This window comes from Maylandia zebra, linkage group LG22 (assembly GCF_041146795.1).
Source record: "Maylandia zebra isolate NMK-2024a linkage group LG22, Mzebra_GT3a, whole genome shotgun sequence".
NCBI lineage: Eukaryota > Metazoa > Chordata > Actinopteri > Cichliformes > Cichlidae > Maylandia > Maylandia zebra.
In genome coordinates this window covers 32,258,095-32,281,847 of record NC_135187.1, presented here as the reverse complement: position 1 = coordinate 32,281,847, position 23,753 = coordinate 32,258,095, and the positions used below count along the sequence as shown (strand labels likewise).

The 23,753-nt window shown below is 41.5% G+C and overlaps 1 protein-coding gene across 1 annotated transcript; it reads right to left on the bottom strand.

The window, feature by feature from the left end:
- Positions 1 to 11,063: 11,063 nt before the first annotated feature.
- Positions 11,064 to 20,104, bottom strand: LOC112430153 (uncharacterized). Its single transcript, XM_024798303.2, has 11 exons — positions 20,019 to 20,104; positions 16,484 to 16,611; positions 16,004 to 16,144; positions 15,730 to 15,869; positions 15,477 to 15,613; positions 15,278 to 15,371; positions 15,011 to 15,134; positions 14,634 to 14,893; positions 14,357 to 14,543; positions 14,058 to 14,185; positions 11,064 to 13,971 (listed from the first exon to the last, which is right to left on the bottom strand). Exons 2-11 carry the CDS (start codon positions 16,605 to 16,607, stop codon positions 13,654 to 13,656), a joined length of 1,653 nt encoding a protein of 550 aa, XP_024654071.2. The 5' UTR covers positions 16,608 to 16,611; positions 20,019 to 20,104; the 3' UTR covers positions 11,064 to 13,653.
- Between the last annotated feature and the right edge of the window lie 3,649 nt (positions 20,105 to 23,753).

The window sequence follows — 23,753 nt, the reverse complement described above, 5'->3', positions numbered from 1 at the left end:
TAAATGACCTCCTCGACATGTCTTGAAGTTCTCCAGAGGCCTGGTAATGAACTAATCATGTGATTCAGGTGTGTTGACCCAGGGTGAGATCTAAAATCTGCAGGCACTCGGGGCCTGGAGTTCGACACCCCTGCAGAAAAAGTAGAATTGGGCTGAAAGATCTATTACTTTATTACCTGTTAAGGTTGTGTGTCATGTTTTTAAAAGTAACTCAGTATTTTTGAAAACAATCAGTAAAGTAATGGGATTACTTTTTTAAGAGTAGTCAGTAATTAGTTACTGATTACTTTTTCAAGTAACTTCACCAACACTGGTCAGGAGTGGTGGTCCCATCCTGCGGTAGTAGCTAGCTAGTTAAACAGCACCTAAAAAATGTTTAGCTATCCCACCTTGTTTATTAGTTGTTGTTGTTCCTTTTTAAAAAAATCAACAACCTTGTTTAAAAAGCTTCATCCGTGTACTGTAAGGCTGAATCTTGGCCATTCTTTCACGATTTCCATGACACTCATGTCTAATGCAATTTAACGCAGAGCCAGCCTGACGATTCTGGGCATTCAATGCTGGTTTTTGGCCTCATCCCTTGCGCACAGAGATTTCTTTTGATTCTTGGAATCTTGATGTTTTTATGCCAACGTAGATGATAAGAGCTTTGAGGAATGATGGCTGTGTGAAATGTTCTGGCTACTCTCTCTTTCACACACACATGCTCAGGTTTTATTGTATCGTTTTCTTTGTTTCCACTTTCCAGTCACTTTACTGGTTATTTTGTTCGTCTCACCAATCACTTGGAAAGCATCAAACAAACACACACACACACACACACACACACACACACACAAACCTACACAGTTAGCACCTATAGCAGACGAAGAGCGGGAGACAAACTGTGATTTAGTAGCAGTGTAAACTAGGAAACCGAGGCCCGCGGCTCTGCTTTATCAGCAGTGCTCCATCTTGCCATGGGAGACACGAGAACTCATTTAGGGTGTTGCCAGAGATGGTCTCGCACCAGCCGATAGCACGGTTGAATTACTATCCCACCTCCACTCTTTTATTTTTCTCAGTTTGTCTGCCTGTGTGTATGTGTTGTGTGCCTGAAGGTATGGCAGCAGGTGGAGCGACTGCCATTTGGAATAGTCTGCGACTACTGACACTCGAAATTATGCAAACTCATTTGTGTATCATCATAACACAGACACACACAGATAAGAGGCTAATAATGAGAACAATAAGCTAGATCTCATCCTCCAGAGTTTTAAAAGAAGAAATTATTATTACCAGGAATCATTTCTGACAATGGGTGATTTTTGCTGTGTGTTTGTGTGATGCTTCATATTGTGCTCCAGATGGCTCTAGGGTCACCATGGAGACTGGTGACATATCACCGGGATGTAGTGGGCGGTTTTGGCTTCCTGGTGTGTTCAGGGAGGTTGGAGGAGGGTGTGTTGGTGTCTGTTGCTAAATCACTTCCCAATTTATAGTCATCTCACAAACGGTAACGTGCTATTAATCTGGAGTTTTTCATATATATATTGTATATAACATAAACTCTATATTTCCTGACAAAAGTAGTTCTGTGTTTTATGTGTGTAATCCTTAGCAGATCTGGGTACTTAGCATGTGTAAAGCTACTTAGAGAAGGCTGATTAAGAGAAAACCCAATTGGAGAGACATCTCAGCTTTCTAAATGGTTTGACTGGCAGGTGATCTCTGACTGCTGCAACAGCAGAAATCTCTCTGCAAAAATAAAAACGAAAATTCATGCTGATCTGGAGCTCTGTAATACAAAAATGGTCATCTGACTGAAACAACCTGAGTTTTGTAGCCACACAGGCAGCAGAAACGTGTGGGAAAATTAGAGCCAAAGATTGTGGCAATAAATCTTGTTTAAACTGGATCAGCTCACTTCTGCTGTGATTGGTTTTGCTGTCAGACAACTAATGATGCTCTGGGAATTTGAAAAGGTCACTTGGCAGCTAAATGGGTCAGCGGTGGAGTTGGCTAGGTTGCTTGTTAAATGTTTAACGTTGTTTAACGGAATTCCGAGTAGCTTTGAAATGTGATTTCTTTTTTGATTGAGATGTTCCAGCAGGTCCCTGTGCACGCCTATAAGATAAAAGCTGATTAAAAATATTGTTTAAAAAACTGTTTGGGGCGTTTGTTTGAACTGAAGTCGGCTCATGTTTGGAACCAGACCATGGCCACTATGTTTTTTGACTTGTCGCATGATGCTCATGCAATCAAGAAAAACTAGCATTCCAGTAAAAGTGTGAAAAGCAGACATGACTGTAGCACAACACTTCTAGAGATTTGTCATCTCTATGTTCCCGGTAGCAATCTACCGACATACTCTAAATGAAGACAGAGGAGATCAAAGGACAACTTCTGTTTAGCAACATGATACATTATGTGTACATCATGAGTGGTTGGTATTAAGGAAAGTGTATGTAAGGTAAAGGTGAAGGTCCTGTTGCAAAACTCTGGGGACTATCTTTCTGTATGTAGTTGTCTTGAGTGTAGCTCATAATGTCACGGCAAAAACGCTAGACCACAGAATGGACCAAAACGCAGATTCAAGAAGGAGGCTCAGGATATGTGCAACTTGAGTTTTATGTACAGTGATCGGGCAAGATATAAACAGTGATATATACAGGGTGTGAATCAATACAAACAGTGAGCAAATGGTCACACTAGTGAACAGGCGACGGCTTTATACAGGAGCGTGGGCAAAACAATGACAGTAGCAAGTTCCAGTGAACATGACCTGTGAGTAATACTAGGGCTAAGAATCAAAACGCTATAAACACAAACATGAGCAAATGGTCAAAGTCATGGAAACGCTAACTGTGAGGATGAGAGGCAAACACTGACTAAAGCTGTGTCCCAATTCCTAGGCCGCTTTCTTCAAGGACCCGGCCTTCGTGGTCTACGTGGGCCGGGTCCTTCGAAGACTGAGAAGGCCGGAAGTGTGAGGCTGTGAAATGGGACAATCTAGCCTTCAGATTTGTGTCACCAGCTGTCGGTGGAGTTTAATAAACTCAGCCGTCTGCTATCAATTTGAAGTTTACACAGATACATTCTCGCCTGAAAATATCTTTAAAGTTTATTTTGTGACCTAGAAAGAGTAATATTAAATCTAAGTAGCTGCCGCCATTCTTGGAAACGGGAATTGGCTGAACCAAGCTATGAATTCTGGGATAGGTTGGGCCACGAAGGATACACCCGACCCATCCTTCAAATGAAGGACGCATTGGTCATGAAGCAGGCTTCTTATTGGGACTGCCTTCGTCGCCTGGCTGTGATGTAATCGGCCTTCAAATGCGGCTTCCGAAGGATGTGTCCAAGGAATTTGGATACAGCTTAAAGCTGCATGAGTTACATGGACAGGGACGGAAGCATGACAAGGGAGGTCCAGAGCTAGAGTGGGGCACGTGGACGAGTGAGCTGAAGGTCAGAGGCACTGTAACACAGGGAGAGGACAATCAGAGCGGAGCCAAGGGAACTCAAGGTAACTGATTCGTGTGTGAGAGGGGGAGGCAGGGTTTCAGGAGTCCGATTGAGTGTGGAGAATGATCTGATCCGAGAGATCCCAGAAGTGAGTCAGAGGAGCAGGCAAGGGAGCGTTGGAGTGGAGTCCGTACTGTAGTTGTGGCTGCGACGGTGGTAACCACTATTAATAAAGATAATTCAACTTTATTTTCTATTTTACCTTTAATAAAGTACCACACACAAAATATGTATTTGCTTCAAGATTTATTTTCGGCCTTTATTAGATAGCATGGTACAGAGGAGAGATGATGGAGTAGTGAGAAACGAGAAATGGTCTGAAGCAGACTCAAACCCAGACCTCTACAGTTATCAGCATCTGATTTCCCCACTGAACCAGGTGAGCTATAGCAGACAGATACACTTTAAGAAATGTATTATCAATATAAACAGATTATTTCTTGATCATAAAAAGATTGCATTTTGAAACAGAGAAAGATTGATAAACATCAAGCGTCACAGAGGACCTGTGGACAAAAATCACAAAAGAACTAATCAAGAAAACACTTAAATATTAAATAAATATGTCTATATATTTCAAAGTACATTAAAACTCCATGAAGATGCAAGGAAAAGGATTTAATTTTTTTTAAACTGCAAACATGAAGGTAAAATGTTAAAGAAATGATATGAATTCTAGTAAGCAAATTAACATGTGAACACTAACACAAACTACTGTTGGATGTTAGTGTATACAGTACAAATACATTAAAACAAAATGCACGTTTAATGTAAATACGTAAAATTTGTTTCTAAAGGTGAAAATGGTTTCAGTAGCAGGTCAGTCATTTTCATTTCAGTTGTGAGACGTTAACTCAGATGACCACGATGTCCTCTCTTCACAAGCTCAGTCTGAAAAGTAAGAAAAATAATTGAAATAACATTTTTATTTACAATTACATCAGAAGACTTATTATTTGGCTTTTGCAGATTTATGGATAAAGCTACACAGCTTCATTTATAACTTAGCTTGAAAAACAAAAGCATAGAAATAGACTGATTCAGCTATTCTGGCCACTGGTAAAAAAAAAAAAAAAGAACGCTAGAGAAAACTCATTTTACTATATATATAAAAAAAACACCCAGCACGCCCCTGCGGGTGGTTTATCCTTCAAGCTCGGGTCCTCTACCAGAGGCCTGGGAGCTTGAGGGTCCTGCGCAGTATCTTAGCTGTTCCCAGGACTGCGCTCTTCTGGACAGAGATCTCCGATGTTATTCCCGCGATCTGCTGGAGCCACTCGCCTAGCTTGGGAGTCACCGCACCTAGTGCTCCGATTACCATGGGGACCACCGTTACCTTCACCCTCCACATCCTCTCGAGCTCTTCTCTGAGCCCTTGGTATTTCTCCAGCTTCTCGTGTTCCTTCTTCCTGATATTGCTGTCATTTGGAACCGCTACATCGATCACTACGGCCGTCTTCTTCTGTTTGTCTACCACCACTATGTCCGGTTGGTTAGCCACCACCATTTTGTCCGTCTGTATCTGGAAGTCCCACAGGATCTTAGCTCGGTCATTCTCCACCACCCTTGGGGGCATCTCCCATTTTGACCTTGGGACTTCCAGGTTATACTCGGCACAGATGTTCCTGTACACTATGCCGGCCACTTGGTTATGGCGTTCCATGTATGCCTTGCCTGCTAGCATCTTGAACCCTGCTGTTATGTGCTGGATTGTCTCTGGGGCAACTTTACACAGCCTGCACCTGGGGTCTTGCCTGGTGTGATAGACCCCAGCCTCTATGGATCTTGTGCTCAGAGCTTGTTCTTGTGCTGCCATGATTAGTGCCTCTGTGCTGTCTTTCAGTCCAGCTTTGTCCAGCCACTGGTAGGATTTCTGGATATCAGCCACCTCCTCTATCTGCCGGTGGTACATACCGTGCAGGGGCCTGTCCTTCCATGATGGTTCCTCGTCTCCCTCCTCTTTCTTGGGTTTCTGCTGCCTGAGGTATTCACTGAGCACTTGGTCAGTTGGGGCCATCTTCCCAATGTATTCTTGGATGTTCGTTGTCTCATCCTGGACTGTGGTGCTGACACTCACCAGTCCCCGGCCCCCTTCCTTCCGCTTAGCGTACAGCCTCAGGGTGCTGGACTTGGGGTGAAACCCTCCATGCATGGTAAGGAGCTTTCTTGTCTTTATGTCAGTGGCTTCTATCTCCTCCTTTGGCCAGCCTATTACCCCAGCAGGGTACCTGATCACGGGCAGGGCGTACGTGTTGATGGCCCGGATCTTGTTCTTACCGTTCAGCTGACTCCTCAGGACTTGCCTGACCCTCTGCAGGTACTTGGTGGTTGCAGCTTTTCTAGCGGCCTCTTCATGGTTCCCATTCGCCTGCGGGATCCCCAGGTACTTGTAACTGTCCTCTATGTCTGCGATGTTGCCTTCTGGTAGTTCAATCCCCTCAGTTCTGACTACCTTCCCTCTCTTTGTTACCATCCGACTACACCTCTCCAGTCCGAATGACATTCCAATGTCATTGCTGTATAGCCTGGTAGTGTGGATCAGTGAATCGATGTCTCGTTCACTCTTGGCATACAGCTTGATGTCATCCATGTACAGGAGGTGGCTGATAACTGCTCCGTTCCGTAGTCGGTATCCGTAGCCAGTCTTGTTAATGATCTCACTGAGGGGGTTCAGGCCTATGCAGAACAGCAGTGGGGACAGAGCATCTCCTTGGTAGATCCCGCACTTGATGGTGACTTGTGCTATGGGCTTGGAGTTGGCCTCTAGTGTTGTGCGCCACATCCCCATTGAGTTCCTGATGAAGGCTCTTAGGGTCCCATTGATCTTGTACAATTCTAGGCATTCCAGTATCCAGCTGTGGGGCATTGAGTCATAGGCCTTCTTGTAATCAATCCAGGCAGTGCACAGGTTGGTCAGTCTGGTCTTGCAGTCTCGGCTGACTGTTCTGTCTACCAGTAGCTGGTGTTTTGCGCCTCTGGTATTCTTGCCAATTCCTTTCTGTGTCCCGCTCATGTATTGACCCATGTGCCTGTTCATCTTAGCCAATATGATGCCTGACAGGAGCTTCCATGTAGTACTGAGGCAGGTTATTGGTCGGTAGTTGGAGGGGACTGGTCCCTTCTTGGGGTCCTTGGGGATCAGGACTGTCCGACCTTCGGTTAGCCATTCCGGGTGTCTCTCATTAACTAGCACCTGGTTCATTTGTGCTGCCAGACGCTCGTGGAGTGCAGTCAGCTTCTTTAGCCAGTAGGCGTGAACCATGTCGGGCCCTGGTGCTGTCCAACTCTTCATACTGGAGACCCTTTCTTGGATATCTGCCACTGTGATGGTTACTGGACACTGTTCAGGGAGGTCGCTATGGTCTGCCCTCAGATCCACTAGCCACTGAGCATTGCCGTTATGGGTTGCGTCCTTCTCCTATATGCTCTTCCAGTATTGCTCCGTCTCCAGCCTTGGTGGTGCTGTTCTCTTATTATTATTGTTCCCTTGCCACTGAGAGTACACCTTTGCTGGTTCTGTGGAGAACAGCTGGTTTATTCTCCTGCCTTCTATCTCTCTGGTGTACCTCCTCAAGCGGCTGGCCAAGGCTGTGAGTCTTTGCTTGGCAGTTTCCAAGGCCTCAGGTATGGACAGCTTGCTGTATTTCTTATGCACCTTCTTTGTCGCACCTTTCTACAACTCAGTTAGTTGGCTAACCTCCCTCCGTGCTACTTTGATCTTGCCCTCTAGCCTCATTCTCCATGAAGGGTACTGCCCCTTGTGGCTGTTCAACTTGTAGCCAAGCATCTCACTGATCACTGCTGCCGTATTGTAGATCAGCTTGTTAGTGTCGGTAATCGTGGTTGTAGGTATTTTCCGTAGTGTTGCATTAACATCATCTAGCAGACCTTCTGAGGGTACTTCACGTAATCTTGGTAACCGGCTTCGGGGGATCCAGGTTTCAAGCTTGGCCATGATCCTATTTTTCAGGTCAGTTCCTCTCGCACTCAACGATCCTTCTCCTATCGCACTTGGGGCTATGTACCCAATCTCGGGTGGGGGTGATGATATCTCCCCCCTGACCTGGCGTCCTGACTCCTCCTTGCCGTAGCATTTGTGTTGTACCTCGTCAATCTCTAGCTGTGAGAGCAGTCCCTTCTTTCGAATGTTGGAACACTGAGCTACTAGTTGTATATATATATATAACAATTAACAATGCTGTGATGTATAGAAGAGAATACAAATGAATTTGTTGCTGTTTAAATCTTTGCTTGCTAGTTAGAGTGATGGCCAGCAAGGCCCCAGCATTACATGTTGCTTGATGTTTTGCGCAGTGTTGGGGAGTAATGGAATACATGTACCAGCGTTACGCATTTAAAATACAAAATATGAGTAACTGTATTCCGTTACAGTTACTGCTTAAATAGGTGATTAATAAATGGATTACATGGCAGTCTTTTCCCGTTTTATATGTTAGGCTATCCCCTCTCTAATTTTGGTAATTCCCTACATTGCTGTAAACCCAAACAAAACACACAATAAGAGGCTTTAATGTAAGCGTCCTGTTAATGGTGGTGGTGTCAGTTAAAAAAATGGACCCAAAGCCTGCACAACAGAGCCAGCAGTGCATGGCAGGAATGCATTTCTTACTTGGAAATTATGACGCAACTTCATATTTAAAGAAGAAAGGGTTGGGCGAAATATGACTGTGCAATCCAAACTCTGTTTGCCAGCAAGCAAGCCACTATTTGAAAAAAGACTCCATCTGCAACCTAAAGAAACATCTGGAATTAAGTTCTTTTTTAAAACTAATGGTAGCCTACTGCTAACTACCTTGTTTTAGTTCTGGTGGCAGCCTGGTTTATGTATCACTTCGGTATCTTCGATGTACTGTTGCTGCGTGATTTATTACAGTTACTGAAGGCTACTTGTCACCGAGCTAACATTGTTAGCTGGTGTTAGCTGAGTTTAGTTCATAGACTGCAGACTGTTAGACTTGATGGATAGCATTAACAGCTGCAAATAATCACATGCTGTTCGGAAAACAGTCTATAAACTAACCTCAGCTAATGCCAGCTACTCGGTGGCGAGTAGCTTTCAGTAATAGTAATAAATCACACAGCAATAGTACATTCATGTAGTTGTTAAATGCATGACAATATATTAAGTAATCCAAAGTATTCAGAATATGTTACTCTCATTGAATAACTTAATGGAAGACATTACAAACTACATTTTGGGGCATGTATTCTGTAATCTGTAGTGGAATAATTTTTTAAGTAACCTTCTCAACAGTTTAGTGTTTAATGATGTGTTATATCAGGGAACCTCTGATTTAGTGTCCAAGAGAAGAAATCGGTAAAGTTTCTGATAGGAATACATTTTAATTTTTTAGCATCAAGAATAGTAGCATTTGTTTCCAGTCTATTTGCTTAGCTTCTCTGTAGACTTGCACTGCAATTAGATTGACCTTTATTATAATTATGTATTTATTTTATTTTCGGGACAGACATGACTGGGGGATAGGACAGGGAGAAAGAATGAAAGAAAGAGAGGGAGAGAAAGAAAAACAGAGGGGAGAAGAGACGGTGAGAAAGGGAATAAATACAGCACCATCACAATAAACTAGCTAGCAGTAGATAACAGTAGATACTAAATATTAAACGCTATTGTCCAGCATGCAAGATAGACCGCGCACAATGTGCTTTGAGGCAGCAGCCAAGAAAGGTGTAGTCCGCGTCTGTGAACACCTGTGTGCACACCTGTGTGGATCAGCATGCTTGTATTCCAAAGGTTTCTCCATGTAACGATCTGCTAGGGAGTGTGGGGAGCCGTAGTCCTGTCCCCCAGGGCATGAAGCAGGTATGGAGGAGATCCAAGGCCCAGACATCCAGAGGTACCACATAGTGGTACTCTTTATAGAGCTCTGTAGATATGACAGTCAGACCTGAAGGAGAATGAAATGTTACTTATGACAAATGCTGCAATATGGTAATCCTACAGAAACCAAATAGCTTATTTTCATTGCACTGATTCTAAATATGGAGTTACTGTCACATACTCAAAAACATTTTGCAGACTGACCTGAAAAAGCGAGTGCCAGCAGTAGTGTCTTCATCGTCCTGAGAAACAGAAACTTTTTTGTCACTTTCTCCAACCACAATAAATGTACTTGATTTTTCCTAAAAATAAAAACTACTAAAAAGTCTAAGGGATAGTTTAAGTCTGTATTTGAATTATATACAGTATCCAAGGTGTTTGAGCTTTTTTTGCATGTGTATGACATTGAAAATAACTTCAGTATTATACTCATGCTTTGAAACTTTACCAAAGAATTTAAATGCAATTGAACTCCAGCCTCTGAACCACAGAAGTGGAAGAAGAAGATGTTGAGAGAAAAAGGCGACAACAGTAAAATTTTGAGACCATACTTTAGGCTTACCTAGACTTAAGAATGTGTCAGCTTGCTTCTCTTGTTCTTGTGTTGTTTATGTCTTTGCTCTGACTCTGCACACCTGAAACCTTCAGTAGAAATCTTCTTTCTTTTAAACACTTTCTCCCCTTCTTCTCTAAGGTAACTACGCAAAGCCAGTGTCACTTATTTATTATCAGAATAGCATGTAAAGACGTGAAAATTAAAAAAAGAAAAAAGAAAGTAACTTCAAAGTACGATCTAATTAGTTCCCAGAACTTAAAAACATTATGCAAACCCGTTGTCTTAGAAGAGCTAGGCATAGCTTACTAAAGATAAGTCAGAGCAACCTCCTCATTGTGAGTGAATAGTAGTATTTGTATAAACGTTCTATTTTTAATTTTCTTTCATACAAACTGAATGCAAGTAAATCACATTATGTTTGATCATCCTTGAACTTAAGCGATTTCTAGTAAAACAACACTTAATAAACACTGTAAGTGTGATTCAAAAAGAATAATTAGGAACATTTTTTGTAATGTAGTAAAAATCAGCCTAACTTACATTTTCACATGTAAAAAAGGATTTTAGCCAACTCTAATAAAGTGGTCAGAGTATCTGTTCTCCAAGGTAGTATTACACAGTAAAATTCGGAGTGTTAAAATAACACTTAAAGAGTTAAATTTAACACTGGTCCCGAGTCTATTTGGTCCTATTCGGAATTGGTGTTAAATCAACTCTTTGTATAGTGTTACAATTTTAGAGTAAAATTAACTCTAAATAGAGTAAAAATTTAACACTGAGTAACACCGCAGAGTGTTAAATGAACCTAACACTACTAGTAGTGTCATATTATTTACTCTATTATAGTGATAAATTAACTCTATTTGAGTAAAATTCCACTGATTTTTAACACTGAATTGAGTTATTTCAAGTTAACACTGGGGGTTCAAATAACTCTGATGAGAGTTGATGTTACTCTATACTATGTTATTCATACACTTTTTCTTGTGAAAAATTAGCTCTCATAGAGTAAAATTTTAAATTAATTTTACACCAAGTAGTGTTACTAAAACTCTTCCTCTTCCAGCATGAAAACCTGGTTTCTAATAATGCTTTAAAATATAAAACAAGTAAGCAAAAACCACAACTAGATAATACGTTTAACGGCTTTATTTTGATGTCAGGCTCAAAATATTAAAACATCTCATGTAGTGTACATAAAACACTACATACACAAAACAGTCATAAAACACTTTAAAACAATGAATTTAGTTCGGCATAAAATGACAATATGGAACCACATACAGGGAGGAATCAGAAGTGCCATACTTCATTTGAAGATCAAATGGTTTGAAGTAACACAGCTCTTTTATGTTCAACACCTTCAGCACCATATTGGGGTGCATTCTGACCTTAAATGCATGATAATGGTCATCAAAACACAGGGTTTCCATCAGTTTTCCACAGAGCAATACAATGTCATCTTTCACAACAATACTTTTGATCTTATAAAACACTGGAATCTCAGACACTACCTCTGTACAGATGATAAAGTCAGTGCGGTACTCTGTACCATGATGTTTTATCCACTTAGCTGAAAAAACACTGGTAGACAACGCAGCTCCAAATTTTAAAGCAATTTCTGGACCTTCTTTCAGCTCTCCAAGTGTCACCATCTTTCCTGGTCCTAAAGCTAATCTTTCGAGGCTAAAAGACTCCCAATACATGGCCATACAACTTTGGTGTTTCTTGGCCAATGTCATTGTAATGTTTTTAAAGCTTTTTAATTGCTTCTTAAAGAAGTTATGTTTGGCTTCGTAACGCATGCACCACATGTGCAGAATTGGGCCAATATTTCGTATACTGCGAGGGTAATGTATCATGAAGTGATGCTTTGGTAGGAGACTGAGTGTAGGAAATAACTGCTTAAAGAGCTGATGATGATCAATAATTAAATGTTTGAGGTAGATGGTCATACCTTCTGACAGCACTGGTGAAAACACAATATTGACAATTTGTAGAAGCAGAAGTAGAAGATGCCAGTAGCTATCACCCACCTGTACCAAATCGCCAAACATCAAAGGTACATTACGCAATAAACACCAAGATTGAATTGCATTTAGTCCTAAATCATTACTGCCATCAAACAACTTTACCCTTGGTGGGCGATTTCGCTGCTGATTGAAGCCATAGTCAAAGGCATGTATTCTACCAGCAAGTTGTTCAGCACTTAGGAAGTTCTCCTGAATGTACTGCAGCACAAGTTTCACCTCTAACTGAGCAACTCCCTCCAAAATGTCATGCATGATATCTACAGAAAAATTGTTGGCTGTGTTGAAATATTTAAGTGAATTCAAGAGACAAGTGCGTTTCACACCACATACATGAGGTAGCGTAGGATCTCTTTGTACACTTTCACAGTGCTGCTTATGCATATCAAGAGTTCTTAGTGCAACACCAGAATCATCTTCACAGAACACACTTTGAAAACAATCCTTCTCAAGCAGACAAAAACGACAACAATATCGAGCTGCAAATGACTCCACGAACCCAAACAGACTATGCAAGCCAAGATTGTCCCCAGTGACCTGGATTACAGTGCCATGAACCAAGTGTTTAAACATGGGAAGTTTCAGTCCCTCTGTCTCAAGAACTTTCAGATCATTGACAAGTGGCTCAAGGATTGAATTAAAGCCATAACGCTTTGAGTCTTGTGCATGAAAAAGAGCACACAAATGAATATTGACCAACAACGAATTAAAGATTGGAGGAAAATTCCTTAGTGTAAAGTATATTGCACCTAATTTATGTACACCCTTTTTAGAGCCCAGGGGATTTGCAGTTTCAAAGTCATCATAAAACAGTTGAATTTGTAAGGCATCTTTTTCTGCAGAAAATAGGGGACATCTTTTAACATAGGCAGCATCGATTAAGTCTGCATACACACCTTCTCTGAACATATTCCTCGACTTGAACATGTCGACAACATGGTGGTTTTGAAAGATAGTTTTCAGTGTTTCCAAAATAGGAACATATGCAAACCTATCGGTTACAATGACTTGATCAAAAGTCCCTGTGATCTTGTTTCTTCTACTGTCAAATCTTGTGCCAAGCACCATTTCAACAGGTTCAACAGTTGCCCATTTTTGTTTAAAGTGCCTATTTCGTTTAGCTTCTGAATTTAACAGTGTAAATGGATTTTCAAAGTTTTTGAATGACTGCTCTAATTTCTTTTTACTTGTAGTGTCCTGTGAAGGTAAGCTCTGTAAAGCTGCATCTTTAGCCTGAGTATGAATCTCAAAAAACACTTCCTCCATTGAGGAGACAAAACTATTCACAGTAGATTGGCTTAATCCAGCTGCCCTGAGCTGTGCAACAGTAGAGGCACACATATCCAAAGTGCTCTTATTTGAACTTTTCAACATTTCAGATGTTGTGGGTGTTTCTTCTACATTAGTTGACACCACCTCCCCTGTAGTGCTAACTTCTTTAACTGCCACATCAGGCTGTAAATTAACATCAGTGTCAGCCTGTTGGTCGAAATAGTTAAGGTGTTTGGTATTTAAATGTTTTCTAAAACCTGAAAAAGTGCCAAACACACAGCCACAGTCACGCTGGGCACATTTAAGGCGAAGATTTCTTCCAGGTAAGTAACCATGGACTAACCGTAAATGCCTAACAAGCATGTTTGAACCAGTAAACTCAGCCTGACAGACAAAACACTTCATGATGGAGAATTAACCTTCAAGCCCTAACGAAGCAACCTTGTCCTTATTTCAGCAACTCTGGGACTTTCTTTGATTTTGCCAACATCTATATTGTACACTGTGGTTTGGATGAACGTGTACATGTTGTGAAGCATGGTGTTGTAAGATGTGCTAAACACAAAATGTGCTTTAAACAGTTCATCAAAAGCACCAAGTGAAGAGGTAGACTTGCATGGTATGGCATTCTTGTCAAGAATAATGAAGAACTGGTGGATGTCATGCTTTTTCACCCCAACAGGCAGGAGGTAGGGTTGAGTGCTGGTAGTGATGGCATCAAGGTGCTCTTGGATATTTGTTCCAGTCTGAAAAGACAAATACAGACAGACAATAAGAATCAAGTGTTTCTTAAACTGGTAATTCATACCATAAAAATAGAAAAGAAACAAACCTTCTTGAAGACCACAAGATGCCTTTCTGCTTGAGAAGCTGACACCTTTCCTGGTCTCTTCCGACCCTGACCAGATGGTGGAATCAAATGTAATAGCAATAGAATCGCTGCGAGGTCACTGTCCCAGCCTGAAAAAAATATTTGTTTTTAATAAAGTTGAATCATCCTCATCAATAACAAATTTCAATGCATCTGCATTGACAAAATGTTTGAGTAGACCCAAAATACAAAAGGACAGCTGTTCTGTGACAAACATTATATATCCTGTGAATGTTCTAATTAAAGAAATAACAGCTCACCAATGTCAGCATTAACTTCAGTGGCATCCTCAGGAGAGTCAGCTGCCAGCAAGAGTTCTTCCAGGTCACTGGTAGAAGGAAGCTTCCTGCCTTGTTGGATAATCTTTCTTTTGAATGTTGTTGGCCACCTCTCCAGCAACCTGCCTGATACATCTTCACCAAACATCAGTACAAAATCCTGTTCGATCTGTAACAGGGATAGAGAACAGAGAATTATATCTGCTATCTGCAAAAAATAAAATGTGTTTACATTGTCAATGTAATGAAAAATATTCACCAAGCCTTTGATATCTTTGAAACGTGGAAACACAGACAGTATGTTGCTTGACAGCAGGGGGTCAAGGACCATGTTGTGTCGATAAACAAATGTCAACTTCATCTTCTTCTTGACTGTGTCTTCATCAGCTGAATGTTTCATCAGAGCGATTGCTTCCTTGCACTCATCCTCACTCAGCACGTTCTCTGTAACAAACTGCAACTCTCGTCTGACAGTTGGTCCACCACACTGATCTTCACCCGATGATCCATCTCCTGGTGCTAGACAATATGAAATACAACTTTATCAAAACTAATAATAACATTTGATAACCATTATTAATACAGAACCACAATTTGGAACTGTATTATATGATTCCACTGAATTATAAGTGTTACCTCCAGATGTTAATCGCCTCTCTTTAGCAGTGCATCTCTGTATGGTTTTAATCCTCCAGGCCAAGTACCCAGTGCCACTCTCGCCATCATAATAATGTTCCTTCTCGCCATCATAATAATGTTCCTTGGAGAGTGAGACATACAGACATTTTGTTTATTAATTTATCAGTAAGTTATGTGACCATGAACAGTTGATGAGGACATAAATTTTGGCAGGATTTAAAATTTTGATTTTAGTTGTATCAGTTATTGCTGTTAGCTACTTACATAGCCATTTTTTGAGTACGGGTCACTGAGGTAAGGGAAAAAGGTTACAATTCCTCTGGCATACATTTCTTTTACCTGCCGTGGTGGTGATGTACTGCAAGATCAAAAGGAAAAGAACTAGTCAGCTTCCCTGGAATTAATAGAGATTTAAAATAATTTGAAAATGATAGTAAAAATCACAGGGCCAGAAATAAATTACCCATTTTTTTCTGTCATGTCAGCTACCAGTATGTTGACCATTTTTCTTCTGGTTTCATCCACCAGGGACTTGGTCCGATTGTACTCATTTATTATACGTTCTCCACCAGGTTTGCTTGTGAGAATGGATTCCACCAACTGGAAAACACAATAAAAATATTCTACAGGTTGATATAACCACCGCAGTTCAGAACACTTAAACTACAAACAAAAAAGACACTATTAGAAGAATGTGGAAATCATTTAACTCTTACTTGCTTAGCTTCTGCATCCAGCTTCTGACGTTTCCTCAAAGGGCTGTCTGAAAGGATGACCATATCCTGTGAATCTGATGAATGTGGCGATGATAACTGGAACCGCTCAGGAGACACTTCTGCAACAGATGTTTCCAGACCTTAAAAATAGGAGCAAAAACAAATCAGTTTACATCGTCCCTCCATAGACTCATTTTATACACTCTTTGATTAAACGATGTAATAATGACACTAAAAAAAGACATCCAATGAAACACAAATCACTCAAACAAACCTGTTTCATATTTGATGGTTAGTACCCCGGTTGAGGGATCTGTTACTATATCCTCAAAAACATCCTCATCCAACTCAGTCCCTGAACTATCAAAAACTTTCACTCCTTCTGTTACGGCTGGCGCACCAAACTTTGCAAATGCTGGAAACAAGCACACAAGTTTGTGTAAACAAAAAGACATGACATTTAATGTTTTGTAGCTTAAAATGAAGATCATTTCAAGATACTCTTTCAAAAATGAGTCAGATAAACAAAGGCTAAATTATTAAGCGCCACTAACATGCTTGATAAGTGGTAGATTAAAAGGAGTGACACTCACATTATGCAGTTTTCCCCCCACTAAATATACATTCATAACTAAGATGCTTCCAAAACACAGATCATTTTCAATTAATCATAAAATGCAGTTTGAAGAGACTAAATAACAAAAAGAACTTAAAGCCCCTTGTACACCTTTTTAATACAATGTTGGTTTCTTACCGGCAATCAAAAACTCCTTAAGGCTTGGCTCAGATACTCTAACGAATTTCTGCACACCTCCGAGTTTTGCTTTAAGCAGCATGCTTCCTGTAGACCGTAATTTCTTATAGTCAGTGCTCTTCATTGAACTACAGTAAACAGAAAATGTGAATATTAAAACAGTCCCATAAATCAGAATCAGAATCAGAAAGGGGTTTATTGCCAAATGTTGAGCAGGTTTACAACATTAGGAAATTGCTGCGGTGCTTCAGTGCAAACATGCTGTCATAAATAGCACTTAAATAGACATGAAAAAATAAAAGTAGGAATAAGAATTAAAAGTGCTACGTAGAAAGATATATACATGAGTGCAGGTGGTGATCAGTGCCAAACATGGAATGATGCAGTGACACAGCGTAGGGTCATGTGTTAGTGGCGGGGACAGTCATATGGTTATTGTTCATGTGTCCAACAGCAGAGGGGAAGAAACTGTTCTTATGGCGAGAGGTTCTGGTGCGAATGGACCGGAGCCTCCTGCCTGAGGGGAGCAGGTCAAACAGACTGTGTCCGGGGTGAGAAGGGTCAGCTGAGATCCGGGCTGCACGCCCCAGTGTCCTGGAGGTGTACAGGTCCTGCAAAGATGGGAGTCTGCAGCCAATCACCTTCTCAGCAGAGCGCACAACACGCTGCAGTCTCTGTTTGTCCCTGATAGTGGCTCCAGCGTACCACACGGTGATGGAGGAGGTGAGGATGGACTCGATGATTGCAGTGTAGAACTGCATCATCGTCCGTGTTGGCAGGTTGAATTTCTTCAGCTGCCTCAGGAAGTACATCCTCTGCTGGGCTTTCTTGATGACGGAGGTGATGGTGGGCTCCCACTTCAGGTCCTGGGTGATGGTGATACCCAGGAAGCGGAATGAGTCCACAGAGGTGATGGGGGTGTCAGTCAGGATGATGGGGGGGGAGTGGAGCTGTGTGCTTCCTGAAGTCCACAATAATCTCCACTGTCTTCTGGGCATTCAGCACCAGGTTGTTGTGGCTGCACCAGGACACCAGACGTTCAACCTCCCTCCTGTAGGCAGACTCATCCCCGTCCGAGATGAGCCCAATAACGGTGGTGTCATCTGCAAACTTGATTAGCTTGACAGACTGGTGGGTGGAGGTGCAGCAGTTGGTGTACAGGGAGAAGAGCAGAGGAGAAAGAACACAGCCCTGAGGGGAGCCGGTGCTGATGGTCCGGGAGTCCGAGACATTCTTCATGCTACATGCTGCTTCCTGTCCGTCAGGAAGTCAGTGATCCACCGGCAGATGGGATCATGCACATTCATCTGGGAAAGCTTGCCTCGGAGATGGTCTGGAAGGATGGTGTTGAAGGCAGAGCTGAAGTCCACAAACAGGATCCTGGCGTAGGTTCCTGGGGAGTCCAGATGCTGCAGGATGAAGTGTAGGGCCATGTTGATGGCGTCGTCTACAGACCTGTTGGCTCTATATGCAAACTGCAGGGGGTCCAGGAGGGGGGCCGTGAGGGTCTTGAGATGGGAGAGAACTAGGCGCTCAAATGACTTCATGACCACAGATGTCAGAGTCACGGGTCTGTAGTCATTTAGTCCAGTGATCCTAGGTTTCTTGGGGACAGGGATTATGGTAGAGGACTTGAAGCAGGCAGGCACATGACATGCCTGCAGTGAGGAGTTGAAAATGCCAGAAAACACTGGGGCCAGCTCGTTTGCACAGTGTCTGAGGGTGGCAGGAGACACGCCGTCTGGGCCGGGAGCTTTCCGAGCATTCAGGTTCTTAAACTGCTTCCTCACATCTGCTTCATGAATATGAAGAGTTGTGGTGGGAGGAGGTGGTGTGAAATCCTCTTTTGTGTGGGGTGAGGAGGGGGGTGTTGTAGGTGAACAGTTTGAAGGTGGTGATGGCTCTATGGAGGGGGGAGAGGTGGGGGAATTAGTGTCCAAAGTGCCTCTATTGTTGGGGCCGTTGGAGGTGTGAAGGCTGCCTGATGGCTCGTCAAAACGGCAGTAGAAGTCGTTAAGGGTGTTGGCCAAGAGCAAGTCATCAGTGGAGTGGGGGGTTTTAGGCTTGTAGTTGGTGATATTCCTAAAACCTTTCCACACAGAGGCCGAGTCATTCTCTGAGATCTGCTGCTGCATCTTCTCAGAGTGCTGGTGTTTAGCAATGTCCACTTCTTTAGTGAACCTGTACTTGGCCTCTCTGTAGCAGTCCCTGTCTCCGCTTCTGAACGCCTTTCTCTTTTCCAGCCACAGCTTTTTGAGTTTAGGAGTAAACCAGGGTTTGTCATTGTTATAACTCACCCTGGTGCGTGATGGCACAATGCTGTCCTCACAGAAGTGGATATAGGAGGTGACAGTGTCCGTAAACTCGTCCAAGCTGTTAGAAGCAGCCTTCAATGTGTCCCAGTCTGTGGTCTCCAAACACGTGCGAAGCTCCTCCACAGCCTCGTTGCTCCACAGTTTTTTAGTCCTCACGACAGGTTTGGAGAGCTTCAGCCTCTGTCTGTACGCGGGGATTAGGTGGATCATGACGTGGTCAGAAAGTCCGAGTGAAGCGCGGGGCACCGCGCGATAGGCCCCGCTGATCGTGCTGTAACAGTGGTCTAATGTCCTCTTGGCTAAACAAGGCTAAACAGCCTTGCAATGTGATTTCTTACACTATATGTTACTTTTATGTCAGTGTAACAAGGTGTCAAGATATAATCCTTAATACAAAACTAAAATAATAACTACTACTTTTTACCATTTGTCTGACCTAACTTAGCACTAGGGAGTCAGTATTTTGTTCATCTTTAGTTTAACATACTGAACAGTCTGGTAACCAAAATGGAAAAAGCAGCAGGGTAACTTTTGTCAATACCATCAACTCACAATAAATACAAACGCTGTCATCTTAAATTCAAACTACTAAAAAAAAGCATTAAAAACTGAATCCTGGACATTTTGGATATTTTATCAAGCTTATAACACCTGCTGACAGTTACTGGTTGTAATCCTGTAACCGTAAAATCGCTGAAGACAGCCGAGTTAAAATAAGACAATAACCTTACTGAAAACGACCTCTATATCTGGTACCTAGGTATCAAAAAAAAGAAAAAAAGAAAGATGTAACATTTAGTGTAAAATTTTAATTAGTTAATGCTTGAGTTAGGTAATTTAAAATTTAACGATAACTAGCGAATTGCCCGCGCACTGAGGTTAGCCAAAATGCTAGTTAGCTAGCTAATGTTAATATGTAGATCCCAACACATGGAGGGTTTCATTTAATGGAATTTCGAACATGCTAGAACACAACACAATCACCACTACACACTGAAATAAATTTTGATAACAAGCCTTACAGTCCAACACGGATATCAGTCAACTTTTTTAGCTAATTAACAACCTTACATTAGCATACAGACAGTGTCACATTTGCTTCTGGTACAAAATGAAATATATAATAAACATGGACAAAAGGAATGTAACCTTATTTTAACGTGCTACCTGTGCTTAAAATGTCGAATTGTTGGTTTAATAAGTAAATATGAACAACTTACCCTGCAACTGATGTGAAGAAAATGGCGTCGTGAAAAATCCTCTTGGTTTGAAAACCAGTCTGTGGTGGGAGGAGCTTTCTAGAGTAACGTTGACACTGCCTCTTTTAACTCCAGGAATCATCACCCACACTGGGGGGCGTTTTGCTCCAGCTGTTGTTATAATGACTCTATTAGAGTAAATACACTTTAACACTGCTGATTTAACACTGGGAAATTTACTGTGTATAAAGGGTAGTGAACCATGAACAACACAAGATAGTCTTAGTTTTAATTATTCTCTTAACTTTATGTAAAGCTTTGTGTTTTATATTGACACAATTACACACACACACACACACACACACACACACACACACACACACACACACACACAGGTACTGTACAGCAAAAATGTTAAAACATGTGCTTTAAGTGAATAGTCCTAAATAAATGCTGTTAATCTGGAAACAGTATCTTAACTTGAAACTTATTTAGATCAGCTGGAATCAAAAGACTGAGCACTGGCATGTCTATCAAAACTTGAGGATTTTACTGGGATGGGGTCCAGAAGGCCCTCGGGTCATCTGAAATTTACTTTAACACGTGGTATAAATTATACATGTATGTAAACTCTTGTAAACTACAGACATCAGACTGTCTCCTCTATCCCCACATTTTTATATGTATTTTGTATACTCGTACTGTACTTTGTCTACTCTATGTAGAAAAAATTGCTTGGTCACGTTAAAACTTTTGCTGAGTCACATTGTATTTATTTTTCCTTTTGCTTTAAATCTAGACTGCCAGCCAAGATATTTGATGGACTGCTGACCTGGCTTTTGCACAAGCAGAAGGTGTACTGGCATCACTGGCTATCACTGAGGAAGAGAAGAAACAGATTGAGGAAGCAACAGATGGGGAAATAAAGAATGCATTGTGGTAAGAATGTGCCTTGATATTAATTCTGTTAGGTGCTAAGTAAGAAATTTAATGAACTATGCCTCTTAATTTGTGTTTTTATAAAAGGTCAGCACTAAAAAGAATCACAGCCAGCAACTCTGGTTTGTTCTTGGGTGCAGTCAAGCAGAGCTCATGTCCTCCTTCCTTGTTTAGGACTCTACTTGGCCAACCTGACAGGATTGAAAGTAAGTTAGTATAAAAGGGGTCTGTGCTTCTATGAAATTATGGCTAAGAGATATTTTCATCCCCAAAGGCAAGTGACTGGGGGATCCTTCATGAGTCAAAGGCCAAGCTGTTGTACATTGACTGTGTCACAGGGTGGAATGAACAAGTTTAACTTGGTGTTTTTTATTTCCTTGCATGTAGTGCTGTGTTTTATTTTTTGATCTTTTATTAGCGTGTAGTGTTTTATTTTTGAGGGGTTATTGCATGCTTGTTTGTGTTTGATATGTGATTTGTTCCGGGGGGGATGCCCATTGCACCGCCCCTCCTGATCATTAACTTGACACACCTGGGACCAATCAGGGTTCGCCACAGTTATTCAATAAGAGGCAGAGAGAGCGAGGGACAGGAGGAGAGACATGGCGTAGTAACCGGGGTTGGCAACAGAGGCGTGCGGCAAAGGAGAATGGGACCGGAGATCGCGGACGACTGCGCACGGGAGAGAGTGATTGGGGATGAGCAGAGAGGTCTGTGTTGGTGCTGAGGGGAGGTATCTCCTCACCGAGAGAGGCCCATGGCAGGGGATTGAGAGGCAGCAGGCTGGCACCTTATGTCCCTGGGACGGCGAGACCATGGCTACGCGTGTGAAGCACAGCAAAGTGGCGGGCAGAGTTAGGAGCTCTGCCCATCCGGGGTAAGACGAATCTCCGGTGGAATCAAAGAATGGTGACTGCCGCTGCCCCTCTCTTCTTTTTAGTCGGCACCAGAACGAAGAGGCAGACAGGACGGTGATGGTGCTGCTGGTTTCTGCGCTGTTTGGACTTTTATTGGACTTTATCTTCGTGGCTAAGGCCATTGGATTTTAGGTGTATTGTTTTAATGTTTTTAACTTATGTTCTCCCTGGCCAGAGTATTTTAGTGCTTTCTTTGTAAATAAATTATAGTTTTGACAACCTGAGTTTATATTTACTACTTCCCCTGCTCCTCCACTGCTCTTCCTGTTAGAAGGGTTTCCCTTCTGTTTCAACCTACCACCTAGTGTCTACACAGCAAATCCAGCATGTCCAAATTAACACTGTCGGATTTGATTTCAACACTATTAAAGTGTCTATATGGGTCCACACCAGAGAGTGTTAATTTAACTCTTTTTGGAGAGTTAGTACGTTAACTCTGATTTAGTGTTAAACACCAAATCTGTCTGGAGTTGATAATTTAACACTTGGTGTTAAGAGTTTATATATTAACTCTCAAAGAGTATTTTAGTTTAACTACGTAAGAGTTATCTTCTAATTCATTCTAAAAAGCGGGAATTTTACTGTTCTGAACTTCTAGAAATTTCTTTTGGAAATAAACATTTACTAAAAAGATGCAATGGTTTTTGAAAAACATTTATTCTGAACTGTGCACCACAATTTCAAAACATTTTCTGAAAGATGTAACAGTATACATGTTCTCACTTTCATTAGAATTTTGTTTATCAAAAGGTCTGACATGGTAAATGCAAATAATAGCATTCTCATCACTTATTTCTTCAATACAATATGCATGTCCTTCATTCATCCCTTTGTGGAACTTCAACGCACTTCTGCTCTCCCCCATATTCCATCTTCACAAGCATATCCTGTGTGGAGATTGAATAAAAATTAGTTGACACTAATTAATGGCACAAATAATCCAGTAAACAATTGCAGCACAGTAAAAAAAAAAGGAATCCTCTTTGAGCCATTACTTGTGTAAAGTATTTTCCCAAAAGACAAAGACACAGGCAACAGGTAATACTGAACTAAATGTAAAACCTCAACCTTTTTCATTTTTACCTAAACCGTGTGCACAAAACTCTGGAGGGATCTAAATGCTACCATAGAATCCAGTCAGGACGTCAGCTACTGCTGTTTGCTCGTTTGTTTGTTTTTTTTTTATGAGCGATCGTTTTCAGGCTTCAAGTAGCACCATTATACCAACATTTCACATTCTAGACATTGTTTTAGGTGTATTTGACCAAAAGTTTGACTGAAAATTCACATGCAAGCTTTTTTTCAAGGCTGTGGTATTTGCCCGCAAACAATACCTTTCAACTAGCTAAAACAGAATGTTATGCTATCACCGAGCAACATGGCTAATGCCTTTCACACAGCTTTGTCTCAACTCCAAAGAGCCACAGAAGTAAAAGCTCATAATAATAATTGAAACAATCTTTGAAAGAATGATTTACCAAGCATGGCAAACAACTCAAATATGTAGAGCAAAATGTTCTGAAAGGGCTTCACTTCACTTCGATTGGAGCCGTGCTGGGGGCGGAGTCTGTGAATTTACTCTATTGGTGTCATAGCCCCTCTAGGAGTTCAGAGTTAAGAGGTCAAGAGTTAATGTTTCCATTGTAACACCTCCAGATTTGACAGAGAAACACTCATTTTTAACACTCGATTTTAACTACTATCATTTTACACCTCAGAGTTACATTAAAAGAATGTGACTCTGCTTAGAGTAAAATTAACTCTACTTTTGCAAGAAGACTATTAACACCAAAACATTTAACACTTTTGAATTTGCTGTGTACTTACTGGTGCAGTTATCAAGGAGAGAGGACTGTTTTTATCCAACAGTGGCCTACTTGAGCATCATTGAGGTGAAATG